At 43.4% G+C, this 16846-nt stretch overlaps 1 protein-coding gene across 3 annotated transcripts in view; it reads left to right on the top strand.

Annotated features, from left to right (window-relative positions):
- CABLES2 (Cdk5 and Abl enzyme substrate 2) overlaps positions 1–15977 on the top strand; it is a 66639-nt gene extending 50662 nt beyond the window's left edge. For all 3 annotated transcript variants that reach the window (XM_088442800.1, XM_088442799.1, XM_088442798.1), the window contains 2 exons: positions 8753–8957; positions 10451–15977. In XM_088442800.1, coding sequence (XP_088298926.1) covers positions 8753–8957; positions 10451–10591 — 346 coding nt within the window. In that variant the 3' untranslated portion in view covers positions 10592–15977. The remainder of the gene's footprint in view (positions 1–8752; positions 8958–10450) is intronic.
- The last annotated feature ends 869 nt before the right edge of the window (positions 15978–16846 follow it).

Raw genomic sequence — 16846 nt, 5'->3', positions numbered from 1 at the left:
ACCATTCTGTGAGATGAGCCATTATACAGATGTGTCCTTATACATCATTGATGGAGTTGCGTTAAAAAGACCCTTTCGGCACGCCAGGTCCTGAGAGACCCTGCTAGCACTTGGCGTCTTCTTTGTGTCCGCAAAATGCGATGCGACTAGGAAACACCAGCAGATTGTGCTGTATATGTAAGTGCAACTGTCTCTAAGGGGTCTATTTACTAAGCAGTGTTAGGAGAAGTGAAAAGTGATAACGTGCCAGCCAATCAGCTCCTAACTGCCATCTCACAGGCTGTGTTTGAAAAATGACAGTTGGGAGCTGATTGGCTGGCACCTTATCACTTTTCACTTCTCCTAAAACTGCTTAGTAAATAGACCCCTTGATCTTAATATGAAGTGCTACAAAGTAGCAGCCGCAGCTTTTTTTCATTCCCAGTTCTGTTGTGGTTCATATACACAGATATATGTGCCGCATATCAAATTAATCAGCACGGTCTGGTAGTGCGTTCTAGTCTCATCGCATTGCCACTTAGACGCATTTCCGGTTAAAAAAAAACACCCGACGCTAGCAGGATCTGTCAGCTCACTCAAGTCAGGCACATTGTGCTGTGTGGCTTATTGAGGCTAGATGTATGAGGACACATCTGCACTGACCTATTGTATCAAATTGCTTTACTGATGTCACACATTGTTTAGGCTACATCCTCATACATACTGGTTCTGTCCTAAAATGGTGACGTCCACTGTATAGGTGACAGGTGCACTAGAGTTTGTGTATTTTCACTTCTAGAGGTTGGTGAGCGAGTATGTTGGAATGCATGCTCACCATTAGCACGTGAAACATCCATTTCTAACTACTGGTAGAACCCATTTATAACTTTTTATGGATAAGATATCTAATCGATCAGCCTTCTATTATGGGTTTCAATGACAATTGCCGAAATATTGGATATATAATCCTTTGTCACACTTACATCTATTGGGTCAATTTAGTTGAATGCGATGTTCCATCTATCATTGCCGCGATGCTTGGCTGCACACATCAGTCAATAGCCCCAAGATCACGCGTTTCCTGTGTACCTCTGTGGTGCGAGGGGAAACCTTTTTGATCATGCTTGCCATGATGTGGCATTCAGAATTGAGTCAGCCACTAATACAGTATGTCTGCAGTGCAGTCTAGTCTAGTCCATTACTTTATTTAGCAGACATTTTATTTTTCTCCTTCAGGGTCCATAGGGGTCCACAGGGATACCATGGGGAAAATGTGGTTGGAGTGATCCAGGCACCAAACAGTTAAGCTTTCATCTCCCAGGATGCCTCAGGTCTTCCTCCATATACACCCCGGCCACAGGCATTCAGTTTTTGAGTTTGGTGGGGCAGGATTCAGATGCACAGTTTAAACATGGGGACTGTTCATGCAGTCCCAAGCTTTTTTATTGTTTGATTTATTTATTTTTACTTTCGAAAAAGTAGCAATAGGCGTCTTAAAGGTTGCTCCTCCTACCCTCCTCTGTATATGAGACGCACAGCGGCCACTATCGTAGTTGTGCTGAAGCTGCTGGTCTCTGGTGGGTTGGGTCTAGTCTCCCGGTATATCTCTCCCCAGAGGCCAGGTTATACAGTGCTCAAGATCCTACCAAGCCTTGTGCTTTGAGTAATTGATTCGTGGCCCATTGCAAGTATATTATATATGCATTATATGTGACTTTTTTTTGCTAGCTCTGCTGTGTTGTTACTGGTTTTATTTCTGTACTGTCAGGTATAACGATCAGTATTACTTTTCCTCAACCCTCAAATTTTAGTTCACATTTATTATTATTTGTGTTGCAGTCACATTTGTACTTATTTGTTATGTCAAAGAATAAGGGTAAACAGGAAACTCAGGCCCTGGTGCTGGTTTCATATAAAAGTTGTTTGGCGGGCTTGTCCCCTCAGGACTTTATACAGGATGGTTTGTGGCTGTTTGTTATAAAGAACCACCTTACCAGTCCAGTTTACCAGCCCCTGTACAGAAGCCATTTTGGGTGTCCTCCTTGTCTCAAGTTATGACACATCTTGTGGACCGTTTGGCTACTCCCACGCTGCCTCCCACAGCCGTTCCTCCTGTACATCCTTCCTGGATGGATGTTTATGCCCACTCAAGTCAGAATACGGCTCAGTCAGCTGCTGCATTTCGACAAATGCTGCAGACGAACAGACTGGTAGTCACTAAAGCGCCTAAGCGGACGATATAATTTTATCGGTCTGCTCAGAATGTAGATTCAGACGCATCATAGGAGGAATGGGATGATATGCCGGATTCTTCTCAAGGGTCTATCTCAGGAGAGGAGGACCATCCTTCTACAGTGGATGTCCCTTCTTTGGTGAGGGCGGTCAATTCAATCCTAAATATACAGGATGATGAGCCAGCTCCTAGACCTAAGGCTCCAGTGTTTAAACACCAGAAGGTGGTAAAAGCTGAGTTTGCGAAGTCTGAGCAGTTTACTGAACTTATGGAAGCATGGAGTAACCCAGATAAACGGTTCCATGTTATGAAAAGATTAGCATCTTTGTATCCTTTCCCACCTACTGAATGCACTAAGTGGGAAGTCCCTCCTAGTATGGATGCTCATGTGACACATTTAGTCAGGAATGCTACATTACCTATACCGTCAGCATCTTCCCTTAAACATCCTACAGATAGAAAACGTGAAACATGTCTTAAATCAGTGTTTTCATTGTCTGGAGCTGTTACTCGACCAGTTATGGCTGCGGCTTGGGTCTCCTCACTTCCAGAATCTCCTCAGCAGCAGTAGCCGCACCCTATGGTTGCGCTCTTGGATGGCGGATGCGGACAGGTCCTGTTTGGCCCTGATCTGGACAAAATTGTGGCCACTCTGGCAGCTGCTAAGTCTGCGTGTCTGCCATCGGCTACAGTCCCATCAGGGTCTGGTACTTCGTCCTTTCGGCCTATAGGGCCCAGGGTAAGTCCAAAGTGCAGTCTTTTCCAAGACAGTCCGGGGCCAAGAAGTTTGCCAAGCCAAAGAAACAGGCTTGGAGTACAAGACGCCCTGCCCCCAAGTCGAACGAAAAGCCTTCTGCCTGACAGGACGGGCCTCCTTATGCTCCAGCTGGTGTTATATTGCCTGTTCCATTCTCCCAGAGGGGCATGGGTTCCTATTCCAATCTTTTTCTGGTGCAGAAACCCAATGGATCTTACCGACCCATCCTCAACCTCAAATCCCTCAACAAGTCCTTGAGGGTTCCTCGGTTCAGGATGGAGACCCTGCGTTTCATTATACTGGCGATGGAGCCTGGGGATTTCATGGTGTCGTTGGACATTCAGGACGCCTACCTGCATATCCTCATTATCATAACGCACCAGCAATTCCTCAGGTTTGCAGTACTCGATCAACATCTTCAGTTCCAGGCACTGCCCTTTGGTCTGGCGACAGCGCCTCGAGTCTTTACCAAAGTCATGGCGGTAATAGCAGCCCACCTGCGGATGCAGGGGGTCCGCTTGTTGCCTTATCTGGACGACCTTCTGTTATTAGCAGGGTCTCCAGAGGTCCTACAGCTCCATCTGCAACTGACCATCTCAGTGTTGCAGAATCATGGATAGTTAATAAACTGGAAGAAATCCACCCTGGTTCCCTCGCAGAGGATGCTCCATCTCGGGGCCCTGTTGGACTCTCAACAACAGAGGATCTTTGTGATGGAGGAAAAGATCTCTGCATTACAGGCAAGGGTACGCAGTTGCCTTCAGAGCCGCCGAGTGTCTATTCACTCAGCGATGAGGTTACTGGGCTCCATGGTGTCACTGTTCGACATGGTGGAATATGCCCAGTTTCACTCCAGACCTCTGCAGCAGTTGATCCTCTCCAGATGGAATGGGTTGCCCCATCGGATAAAGACACAGACCATGGTGCTTTCTCCGGAGGTACTGTCTCTGGCCTGGTGGTTGCGGACGACTCACCCGAACAGGGGACGCACCTTTTGGGTGGCAAACCGGGTCCTTCTGACGACGGACGCCAGTCTACGAGGCTGGGGAGCAGTGATGGGTCCACACTTGTTCCAGGGCAGGTGGCCCTGGCAGAATCTGCGCTTCCAATAAACATCTTGGAACTTTGCGCGGTATTCAATGCTCTCCAGCAAGCAAAACATGTTATCCATGGAAAACCTGTGCAGGTACAGTCAGACAACGCCACCACGGTGGCTTACATAAACCGCCAAGGAGGAACCCGAAGTCAGGCAGCGCTGACAGAGGTGTCCCGCATCTTGACTTGGGCGGAGGGCAATCTCCCTGCCATCTCGGCGGTGTTCATCCCGGGAGTCCTCAACTGGGAAGCAGACTTTCTCAGCTGTCAAGATATGTGCATCCAGGAGAATGGTCTCTTCACCAGGAGGTGTTTCAACTCCTGGTGGACAAGTGGGACCTTCCAGAGATAGACCTCATGGCCTCCCGACACAACTACAAGCTGCCTGTGTATGGGTCAAGAACAAGAGACACGGAGGCTCTTCTGGTGGACGCTCTGTCAGTCAGATGGACCTTCCAATTTGCATACCTCTTCCCTCCGTTCTCCCTTCTTTCTCGAGTGGTTCGAAAATTCAAGCAAGAAGGCGGCACACTACTGTTGATAGCTCTGGCGTGGCCCAGACGTCACTGGTACTCAGATCTTCGGAGTCTCTCCGTAGACACTCCGATGCTGTTGCCTCTACGTCAGGCCCTGTTGTCACAGGGTCCTTGCCATTACCCGGATCTGGGTCGTCTGTCTTTGACAGCGTGGCTGTTGAGACAGCCCTCTTAAGGTCCAGGGGTTTTTCCAACTCTAGTTAACACCATGCTCAGAGCTCAGAAGCCTGCGTTTGCAAGAATTTACTATCGAGTATGGCATACTTTCTTTGAATGGTGTCACCCTAGAGGCTATGATCCTCAGGTGTTTCGGATATCCAGGGTGTTGGCTTTCCTACAGGCGGGCTTAGATCACGGTCTTCACCTTGCTTCTCTGAAGGTGCAGGTTTCTGCCCCGTCAGTGTGAGTTCAGCGTAGGATTGCTACTCTTCCTGATGTCCGCACCTTTCTGCAAGGTGTATTTGTATTCAGCCTTCCTTTTTTCCACCAGTGGCTCCTTGGGATCTGGCTGTGGTCCTGAGGGCTCTCCAAGGACCGACATTTGAACCACTGGGCTCAGTGGATTTGAATTGGCTTACAGCTAAGACTGTATTTCTTCTGGTCATTGCTTCGGCCACAAGGGTTTCAGAATTGGGGGCTCTCTCATGTCAGCCTCCCTTTCTCATTTTTCATAGGGACAGGGAGGCCTAGATTCCTCCCGAAGGTGGTATCTAGTTTCCACATTAACGAGGAAATCATAGTGCCGGCCTTTAATTCTACAGACCTCTCGGTTGGTGAGGCTACTTTGGATGTGGTATGGGCTCTAAGGATTTATGTTGACCGTACCAATTCTTTTAGGAAGTATGGCTCCTTGTTTGTCCGCTATGACTACTCTGGCAGCCTCAAAAACTGGCGGTCTGCCATCAACCGCTACATCAAAGTCTAGGCAATCTTCTTTTCAGTCCTCCAGACAGTCTAGTTCTCACAGGACCACTAAGCAGCAAACTAAGAGGTTCTGGACGGTCACACGTCCAGCCTCTAAGCCGGATGACAAACCCTGTGCCTGATGGGGCGGGCCTCCTCCTGGGGGATCCCAAGGTGGGTTCTTCAATTTGCGAACTACTGGCATCAAACAAAAACCGGCACCTGGGTATGCTCTCACTTTCCGGAGGCATCCTCCCCAGAAGTTTTTTTGTACAACTCCCCCATCAGATTCTATCAAGGCCTTGGCCCTCCAGGAGTCCATTTACTCCCTGCTGCGGGCAGGAGTGATGATCCCGGTTCCTGTGGTTCAACAAGGAAAGGGTTATTACTCCCAATCTATTTCTGGTTCAGAAACCAAATGGGTCTCATCGTCCTATTCTAAATCTGAAAACCCTCAACAAGTTTATCCATGTACCCAAGTTCCGAATGGAGACTCTTCGGTCCATTATTTTGGCGATGGAACCTGGGGATTTTATGGCTTCCCTGGACATTAAGGATGCGTATCTGTGTGTGCCTGTTACACCATCCCACCAACAATTTCTATGGTTTGTTGTCCTACAACAACATTACCAATTTCAGGCACTGCCCTTTGGTCTATCAACAGCCCCTCAGGTCTTCACCAAAATAATGTTGGTTATGATTGTCTACCTCAGGCATCAGGGAATCGGAATACTCCCATACCTGGATGACCTTCTGATATTGGCACAGTCTCCAGCTGTTCTACAACACCATCTCGAACTGACCATTGCCTGCCTACAGACGCAAGGCTGGATCATCAGTTACAAGAAATCCTCTCTTTCTCCAATACAGCAGATGGTACATCTGGGGGCACTTCTGGATTCTCAGGCACCAAGGGTTATTTCTGTCAGAGGACAAGATTTCGGCCCAAATATTGCAAGTATACAAATTGCTATGCAAGCGAAGGGTATCCAATCTATCCGCTATGCAGGTCTTTGGGTCAGTGGTGGAATATGCTCAGTTTCACTCCAGGCCCTTCAACAATTGATTCTCTCCCGGTGGAACGGGCAGTATCATCTAATACGGTCCCAGAGGATCCTTCTCACTCCGGAGGTTCGGCTCTCTCTCTTTTGGTGGCTACAAAAAGGCTCATCTGGACATGGGTCATCCATTCTGGGTTCCAAATTGGGTGCTCCTCACTCCTGAGGTCCGGCTCTCTCTCTTGTGGTGGCTACAAAAAGGCTCATCTGGACAAGGGTCATCCATTCTGGATTCCAAATTGGGTGCGATTTGTCCAGCAGTGACCGGTCATCTTACCTTTCAGGGAAGATGGACAAATCGGGAAAGTCACCTGCCCATAAACATTCTGGAGCTTATACAAAAGCGCTTATCCTGGCACAGGACTTACTCCAAGGCAGGCCGGTCCAGATCCCATCCGACAACGTGACCACAATAGCTTATTTTAATCATCAGGGGGGCACGCAGTGTCATGCAGCCATGAGGGATGTGGCAAACATTTTGATCTGGGCAGAACATCATCTTCTGGATATCTCGGCAATATTCATCCCTGGAGTCCTCAACTGGGAAGCAGACTTTTTTTGTCATCAGGACATACATGCTGGAGAGTGGGCTCTCCGTTCTGGGGTTTTTCAACTTCTGGTAAACAAATGGGGGCCTACCAGACGTGGACCTCATGGCCTCCATTTCCTCTTCCTCTATGGCTGGATCTGTTAGCGCAGGGTCCCTGTCGGCATCCGGTCCTACCTCGTCTCTTTGACGATGTGGCTCTTGAGTCTTCCATCTTAATAGCCAAAGGTTTCTCCAGCTCTGAGATTCAAACAATACTTAGGGCACGAAAGCCATCTATTACAGAGTTTGCTATTCTTTTGGTCAATGGTGTTCCCACAGAAAGTATGACCCTAAGGTTTTTAGGGTTTCCCTTGTACTTTTCTCCAGGCTGGGTTAGACCTCGGTCTCCGCCTGGCCACTCTTAGAGTACAGGTTTCTGTGCTGTCAGTTTAGTTCCAGCAAAAGATTGCTTCTCTGCCGGATGTTAGAAGTTTTTTTTCAGGGTGTTCTCTGAGTGCAGCCACCCTTTGTCCCACCGGTGGCACCGTGGGATTTGTCTTTAGTTCTCAAGGGGTTACAAGCTGCCCCCATTTGAACCTCCTGGACTCAGTGGATTTGAAGTGGTTGACAGCGAAGACACTTTTTCTCCTCGACATTTCTTCTGTACGCAGAGTCTCTGATTTGGCAGCGCTCTCGTCGCTCCCCCTTTTTGGGTTTTCACCAGGATAGAGCTGTTCTCCGTACTTGGACGGGTTAGCTTCCTAAGGTAGTGTCCCGTTTTCATGTCAATGAAGAGATTGTAGTTCCAGCTTTTCAGTCTTCAGTCCTTTCTGTAGGTGAAGCCTCCCCGGGTGTGGTTCTTGCTCTCCGTATCTATGTGGATTGGACAAATTCTTATAGAAAATCAGATACTCTTTTTGTGTTGTATGGTTTTCACAAAAGAAGCTGGCCAGCTAATAAACAAACTCTGGCTTGATGGTTGCATATGACTATTCTACTCGGTCTGTGGGACCATTGTGGGTGTTTCCTCGTGGTGCCTCTGCTGAACAATTGTGCAAGGCAGCCACGTGGTCTTCTGCCCACACTTTTTATTAGGTTCTACTCCTTTGACACTTTTGCCTCTCAGGATGCTTCCTTTGGGCTGTGGGTTCTCCTTTCTGCTCAGGAGCGTCCCCAACCTTAGGGGAACTGCTTTAGAACATCCCCATGGTATCCTTGTGGATCTCTATGGACCCTGAAGAAAAAAATAATGACTTATGGTAGACTTACCTTTGTTAACTCTTATTCTTCAAAGTCCACAGGGCACCCACCCTGACTCACCTGGCTGCATTGGGTAATTTTTACTTTCTGTCACGGATTCCCTCATCTTGTGTGAGTGTGTTTCTGTTGTACATGGTTCTTCCTTCTCCTCTTTCCTTCTCCTGCCTTGGGCTTGTTTACAAAACTGAATGTCTGTGGCCAGGGGGCAGGTTATATTTGGAGGAGGACCTGAGGTATCCTGGGAGCTGAAAGCTTAACTGTTTAGTGCCTGGATCACTCCAACCACATTTTCCCCATGGTATCCCTGTGGACCCTATGGACTTCGAAGAAATAGAGTTAAAAAAGGTAAGTCTACGATAACTCTTATTATATCTTCTCTTTTACAATGTCTCCTTCTTGCAGCTTAAAACGGGAAATGAGAAACGTGGCCCAGGAGTGCAACATGGAACCAGTCACTGTGGCTATGTCCTATGTTTATTTTGAAAAGCTAATACTACAGGGAAAAGTGAACAAGCATAACCGCAAGCAGTGTGCTGGAGTCTGCGTACTACTGGCAGCTAAAATCAGCAGCGACTTCAAGAAGCCAGAGCTGAAACATCTATTAGATGTAAGTGTTTAGATACATTTTCCATCTTCACTTTATAAGATGCCTTCCACAAGACAAACCTTGAATATTAGGACTATTTTCTATTTGGATAAATGCAGCCATTACAAGTTATTACAAGAGGATTACACACTGAAGGCCTGGTAGGGTACAGCATTGTGGTTGAAGTAGCTGCCAGAATATAATACAACAGTTTATACAACTGGTTTAATTGCTAATTTTACACTGAAAATAATGATTGTTGCTGTTTTTAAGTTTGTAAGGTAGTTACCTTATCATGGCTAATGCATGGAGTTCTTCCAGTTTGCCAAAAGTCCTATTGACTGCAATTCATCACATATACCTTGTCTATACTTTAGCACTGTGAAGTGTCGTATGCTTGGTATTTTCTCCAATACAATAACATATGCCACCTTAGACCCGATGTGAGTTAAGGTACCTACACACTAGACCAGAGGTCCCAAACACTGTCTTCAAGGCTCCACAACAGTGAAGGTTTTAGAGATACCCATAGTTGAACACAAGTAACTTAATTAGTATCTCAGTCAATTTGATTTAAGCACCTGTGTTCAACAATGGATATCTCTAAAACCTGAACTGTCGGGGAGCCTGGAGGACTGCGTTTGGGAACCACTACACGATGTGCTCATGATGCGATATATCGTGAGTAATTTCCCTTGAACTCTTCCCAGCAGCTCCCAGGCTATCCAGGACACGATATGGTGCTGAAAAGTGTTCAATCTGACAAAAGATCGATCTGTATAAAATCGTGTACGAGATTGGCAAATCTTGCCTGCACTAGGCAAGATCTGAAGATGCGATGTACGACCCACGGGTACGAGCATCGTGATAGCGAGTGGACACTCACGATTTGGACATATTTTACAAGATTTGTCATTCCGATGTGTCGAAATCGGGCGAATCATGTAAAATATCGTCTAGTGTGCACTCGCCTTTACTTTCAATGGATCACTTCACATTTAATAGGAGTTTAACATTTACTTTATAATATGTAGCGATTGTTTTCTATAGAAATTGACACCTCAACTTTCACATGAGTTATGTTATTGTTTAAGCCAGAGGGTCCCAAACTCTGCCATTACAGTCCAGGCTTTAAGGATATCTATGCTTGAGTCCAGATGGTTAAATCAAATTGACTGAGATACTAATCAAGGTCCTGATTCAGAGTTGTACACTATTGCACAGTAGCTGCGTCTTTGGACAGGGTCATACCATAGTATCACCCGCTTTCCAGTCTCGTGTTTGCTTCGTACCAGCTCTGCTGTAAAGTGTAATCCTAAGCTCCTTTCAGCCACCGTTTGTATGCTTTATAGGCATTAACTATATAGTAGGAGGATTTTTGTGTGGCAAGAAAATGTTTTTTTTTATGGGTTACTTGTGGTTGTTTTTTTTTTTTTTTTTAATGTATATAGAATAATGGAAAATTAACAAATGCATGCAAATTATTAATTTATTTAATTGTTCCCACATTACAGAAGCTTGAAGAACGTTTCCGGGTTAACAGACGGGACCTAGTTGCATTTGAACTTACTGTACTGGTGGCCCTGGAGTTGGCGCTCTACCTCCCCGAGGCCCAAGTTTTACCTCATTTCCGTCGCTTGACCAAGCAGCAGTAGTAGAAATCCCAACAGGCTCCAGTCCTGCAGCTTCTACCTACAGCAACTTGATACAGTTATCCGGGAAACTGCTAATCTTTGTTACATTTTTGAAAGGCTCCATGAAGAGTCAAGTGTCCATTCTGTTCTTCACAGCTGCAGTGGATGAGATACTGAATGACCATTATAGATTATTAAATGAAAGATGGGCAAGCACACCTCTAGTGTGGAGTGGTTCGACAATTTTGGCAAATAGTACATACTTTAGTATATGTGTCTGATCTTTGCATAGTTGCACAATGAAAACTCACTTCCAATAAGGCTGTAATATGTTGCAGTCTGCTAGTCCCATGTTTTTGTCACTGAAAATGTATTTGAATGTGAAATTCAGTCTCTTTATGCATTTTGAATAGCAACATTTAATAGGAACCGATTTCTAAATGTCTTAGTGTTTCACACCCAAAAGGATGGAAAGAAGTTAGGGGCCTAGACAATTTAACGTGACATGGATGCCCTTCTTGCCCAGTTTATCTCATCTACAATTATACTTTTACAGGATGCCCCCCACCCCACCCAATGAAGCACATTTTAACCCTCTAGTGCCTTTGTAATGTGCGTAGAAATCACTCCGGCATTGAATATGTTATTGCAGGACTTATTATTTATAACCAATGCTGGTGTCTTCAAAATACCCTAGTAAGCAATATGGTATCACAGGACAAGACGACTGTGGGATTAAGGCAGCACTAAATATGCCTGTTCTAGAACAAAGATCTTAAAACAGCCAAGTAACATCAATTGTAAAACTTCGGAATAGTAGGCAAGTAAGGCAATAAATATACACAGGGTCTATTTTTATAACATAAAGGTGTGATATGTGGAACTAGTGATTTTAAGTTTTTGTATTTTTTATGTTTTTAAGATTATTTATTTGTTGCACTTTATAAAGTGCACATTTCTATATCTTCCGTGTAATCTCATCCCTCCCCCACCTAAAAAAAAAAAAAAAAAATGCATACTTATTTTTCTTTTGTTAAAGACGTGCCTAAATTTATCCTGATCTGGTATCGGGATTGTTTTATTTATTGTTTGTTGCAAAACTATTAAAGTTTATTCATTACCTTCACAGACAGCCATTTTATGGGCTGACCCAGTATTCCTGAGAGTGAAGCCCAGCCGTTCACTAGGAGCATTCCTAGTAAATCAAGAAGCTACACTCCCATGACTCTTACTTTGTTCAGTATGCAAAATGGCTACACTGGTTTTCAATGAATTGATTAGCTATATTCCTATGAATTTATATTCTGCCCACAAAATGGCTGTGTCCCCTGTGTGTATAGAATCAATACCAGGGCCTGTACAAGCCCGAGCCTTTATCACCCCGCACCTCCTTGGTAGCGGCAACCCCCCTCCTTAGACATTGCACCACCATCTCTGTGGCTTCTTACCTTGGCAGGTTTGAGCAACCACCTTGGCTCCTCAGATTGAGAGTGTGCCGCTTAGCTTTGACATCACAGATATAGAGGAGCAGCAGCAGCCAGCAGCTTCACAGGTAAGAAACTGCTGGCTCTGAGTGGCATCAATATCAATGGATGAGTGATCTTGCGTAACTTATTCAGTGTGTGATGCACCCCTAACCAATGGTACCCTAGACAACCCCGAGATTTGCCTAGTGGCAGTACCAGCCCTGATCATTACAACAAGAGATTGCTATTTTATTTTTTCACAATACAGTGGTGCCCTTCGCTGTCGCGCTGATTAATATTGCTACCTAACATAAGCAAAATGAAATGGGTTTCATGACACTTCTAGAGTACTATATCTATTCTGTGCTGCAGTATAAATGCCTGTATTAGTTTATAGATGTTTTTGTATTTATTTGTAAGATGTCTGCTATAAGCATTTAGCACAGATGCCATCCAGCTTTTCTATCTGTCTATCCATTGATAATGCCTGAAATGCAGTAGGTGAGTTCTGGTATTTAGATGAATACTGTGTATATGGTGTGTACTGTGTCCACAACCAGAATAATCTGTTAGCATTGAAATTAGATATGTACTGTGTCTTATATGTGTCTCCATTCTCTTGTTAGCACAGCTGTTTTTACCAAATCCAGCCTCTATATAGGTGGCACACTGCATTATTATACTGTACCAGTGCTACTTGGACTCTAGTGAGTTGTTTCTTCTTCCAAGCATTTTTAACCACTGTGACGGTCTGCATAAAAGAAAGATGTTTGCTTAAAGGAAATCTCTATGTTAGAGAACAATTTAATTTTGAGCACATTTGTGCTATATATAATATAGTATGATTGATCCCTGTAGCTGGCGTTGAGGCGCCTGGACCTTTTCCCACGCAACGTTTGAGAGAGAGTACAGGTTATAAAATGTGTTCTTGCCTATGCTTTGAATGTTAAGACAACCAGTCTATTAATTTTAACATTTAGGGGCTGATGCAGAGTTCAATGTACGTCCATTTGCGGATCATATGTTAAGTGTTTTCGCGCTGTACATTCTCCCCGGAAACCAAACGTATACAAGTAGAAGCAGTGCAGTCATACATATATCAGTCGCATCCTCACTTGAAACTAAAGGAGTGTAACTGGGCTGTAACGGGACTTTCGCATGTAGACTTAATTGCGAGATATATGGAGTTGGCCATAAGTGTATATACGCCTGTTTTCAGACTTCTCTTTTGCACCAAGGATAAGGCTAATGCAAATGTGCTCTGATGATGACGACGACTGGCATTAAACCATGTTTACACATTGGGGTTGTCCGCTCGAAAAGGGACTGTGCATACTGATGAAAATACATATTTAGTTCTGCGCACATGTGATTACGGACGACTGACGTTCAGCTCTACAACAGCCCCTTTATGTGGATATCTCGTCTATATATAGAGGAGACTACCAGTTTGTGGGCTGAATCAATGACTCGGTGATGTCACTAGTTTCTAGTAATTTGATAGGCTGTCTGGCTTCTTGTATATGTTGGTTAAGCCAATAAAATAGCTGCCTTCCATTTTGTGTATATGTAAATTCCTATCCCTGTGATGAGTAGTTTTAGCCAAGATGTATAACTCTTGTCTTTTGATAGGTATGTACTGTATGAGCGATATCCTGTCAGAAATGTTAAGCTGTTTACTGAACTGAGAGTGGTTTATTTTTCTTCCTCTTCGTGCAAGGGAACATATGTTTTATCAGGATTTTTTTGTAAATTGACAAAACACTTTTTACTACAAGTTAAAACATACTTCCTTGTACACAGCGGACTAATTATTTTTTATAATTTTTTTTCACATTTTTTAATATATATTTTTTCTTTTTTTGTACACATGGTCTAAAAATCTAGCATAATGTCGATGTGTGAAATCTCGCTGAATTGTGCAAATGATGGTCACTGTTTTATTTCTGATCAATATCTCCAGGGTATTCAGTTTCCGGTTTTATACTGTTCATTAGCACTGGTTTCCACATTTAGAAACGTTGGACATGAAGTGGGAAATGTAATGAAGAGCAATGTTTGCCACAGGATTCAAAGCAGTGATTTTTTTTTTAAGGCAAAACTTGGCATTTTGGGAGATATACAGTATATTTTTTCCAACTCAAAATGGCAAATTTTATTTTTAAGAAAAAAGTCACTGCTTTAAATCATGTGGTAAAAAAATCTGCGGTTTTACATCACTCTTCATTACATTTCCTTGAAATATCCTTTTTACATTTTGAGATGTTTTATTTGCAATTTCAAATAAAATAAATACTTTTTAAAAAAAAAATTACTGTGGCAAAATTACTTTATTCCTTGATTACAAGGAATAAAGAGAAGTTGTTTTTGTGTATTTGGAATAAATTTACAAAAACATATCCAGTCATTTAAATAAAAAAACATTTGACTACCACTGTCTTGTGGTGGAATGGTGTACAACACCAGCCTGTTTTATGTACTACTTTTCCAGTTGAATGAAATTTTCGATACAAGTTGCTCTTATATGAAAGAGAATTGAAATGTTATGACGAGATTTAATTGTAATGACAAGTATTTTGTTGCAGTCAGGTTTTTTATTTTTTCCATTCAACCCATTTGTTTAAGCCCTTTAAAATGTTTGTAGAAAACTCATTTATATTTGTCAGTTATACAGGTTTATCATTTCTAAGACCAACTTGTATTTTAAGTCTATTAATATAAATAAATATAATTATTTTTGAGCTTGGAACACACAATAGGAGCTGAATATGTGCATGAACATAGTTGGAATAAACTTTGGAATGGTGGGAATGGGATTGAAATGCAGGCGGCTGTTTAGCTGCCGGTTCAAATACCAACAGCGGATGCCCGACAGGATCAAGATCCCGTCAGGGGCAGGTAAGTACCCTAACCTCTCCTGCGCCCCCAAACCCTCCCTTAGTGGTGCCTAACCATAACTTCCCCCCTTAGTGCCTAACCTACCCTCAGGGGTGTCTAACCCTAACTCCCCCTTACCGCTCCTTAAACCTAACACTAACCTGTCCCCAAGGGTGTCTAACCCCAACCCTGCCCCCTAGGGGTGCCTAGCCCTAATCTTAAATCCCCCCCAAACCTAACCTCGCTAGACTCCCTAATCCTAACCCCCTACCCTCCCCGCTGCTACGGGTGCCCTAGACTTACCTTCGTTCGGGATTGCGTCCTCTGCGTTTCGGCTTTGGGATTATGATAGTCGTCAGTATTTCGACGCCTATAATAAATCCCTAGCCAGCATTCCGCTGTCAGGATTGTGACTGCCACATGACTACATCCCGGAATGGTGATCGTCATATGCTAGTGTCTGACAAAAGCAGGACTATTGCTTGCAGAGGAACAGTATTTCAATGTCTGCAACCCAGACACTCTTGCAATAAAGCATTTAACCTTCTTTCTGGAATGGTCCACTGTGTGCAAACTGGGTAATTTTTAGCAGGGCATTCATGTTGATGTTGGAGATGCATCTTACTGTAGACGTTTAACATGTTGTTTTAATACTCATGTAGGCCGTATGTATATTTCAGTGTAAACTAAAATGAAAATCAGATCATATTTTTGATATTCAGGTATGTGTATTTCTTGTTGCCAAGTTGTTTCATTTTTATATGTGTGTGTAGATATATATATATATATAATATATAATGTGCGCGTGTTTCCAAACCAATGTAACTGTCTCTGATACACAGTGGAGGCAGCTATTCATTAAAAACTTTTGAAAGGATAGGCTTGGGTCCTCCTCTCTATTGGCTGCCTCCGCTGTGTGTAGACGACTGGTCCACTTTAATGCCAATGAAAACTCTGTTCATTTTTAATTTGTAGTGCAAATATATTGTACACATTTTGCAGTAAATTAATACAAAGCACCTTGTTTGTAATTTCAATTCCAATGTGTTCCTAGAGACAATACATTTGTGACATTACAAAATTGATGTGAATAAAGTATTTTTTTAATACAGATTTTAAAAAAGAAACCTTCATAGTTTTGTTGTTGGCCCCCCATCCCATTTCCATTGTTTTCTGGTTAAAGTACTTTATTTTGAATATAATTTACTCTACTGTATATCTCAACATTCTACAGACAGGAAAAAGGAGTAATCCTTGTCATAGGCTTTATATATTTTCCAGGCATGCATTAATGTCTAATATTGCTATTGTCTTAGATTCCAGAGCCCTCAGACTATGGAACTCTTCAGATGCAGTTCCAGGACAAGATAAGCAGACATTACCTACTAAAAAGTATAGCAATTATGCAGAAGAGAAGCTTTGGATGCCATTGCTTCCTCAACCAAAAGGATGGCATCATCTGTAGTGGCTAGAAGAGCCCTTTAGTTACATGACTGGACAGTAGGCACACAGGTCAAGATTAGTTTGACTAATCTTTCATATGAAGATCCTTTCATATTCGGAGAGAAATTAGACACCATCATACAAAACTCTTCTGGAGAAAAATGTGATTGTTTGCCTAAAGGACAGAAGAGATTTTCTGAAACTCTCCTCTTCATGTCAGTTTATAAATGCAAAATGTGTAAGCCTGGAAGACCACACAACAGGGAGAATTTTCCTTCCATCTCCGGACAGTCCTTTCGCGTCTTCAAGATCAATGATGAGATGCAGAATCTGAGAGACCCACAATGACTGTTTTTTTTGTTTTTTTGTTGTTGTTGTTTTTTAGAAAATAAGCCCTCTCTAACATCAGTAGGGGGCAGAAGTTTGCAGTATACAGAAATGGATACATGCCACCAAAAATCAGTCTGCTCTAGAGATGATAAAGAATTGC

This window comes from Taudactylus pleione, unplaced genomic scaffold (genome assembly GCF_031769625.1).
Source record: "Taudactylus pleione unplaced genomic scaffold, aTauple2 ptg000018l, whole genome shotgun sequence".
NCBI lineage: Eukaryota > Metazoa > Chordata > Amphibia > Anura > Myobatrachidae > Taudactylus > Taudactylus pleione.
Note: the sequence above shows the minus strand (reverse complement) of the source record. Positions and strands in the feature narration are given on the sequence as shown.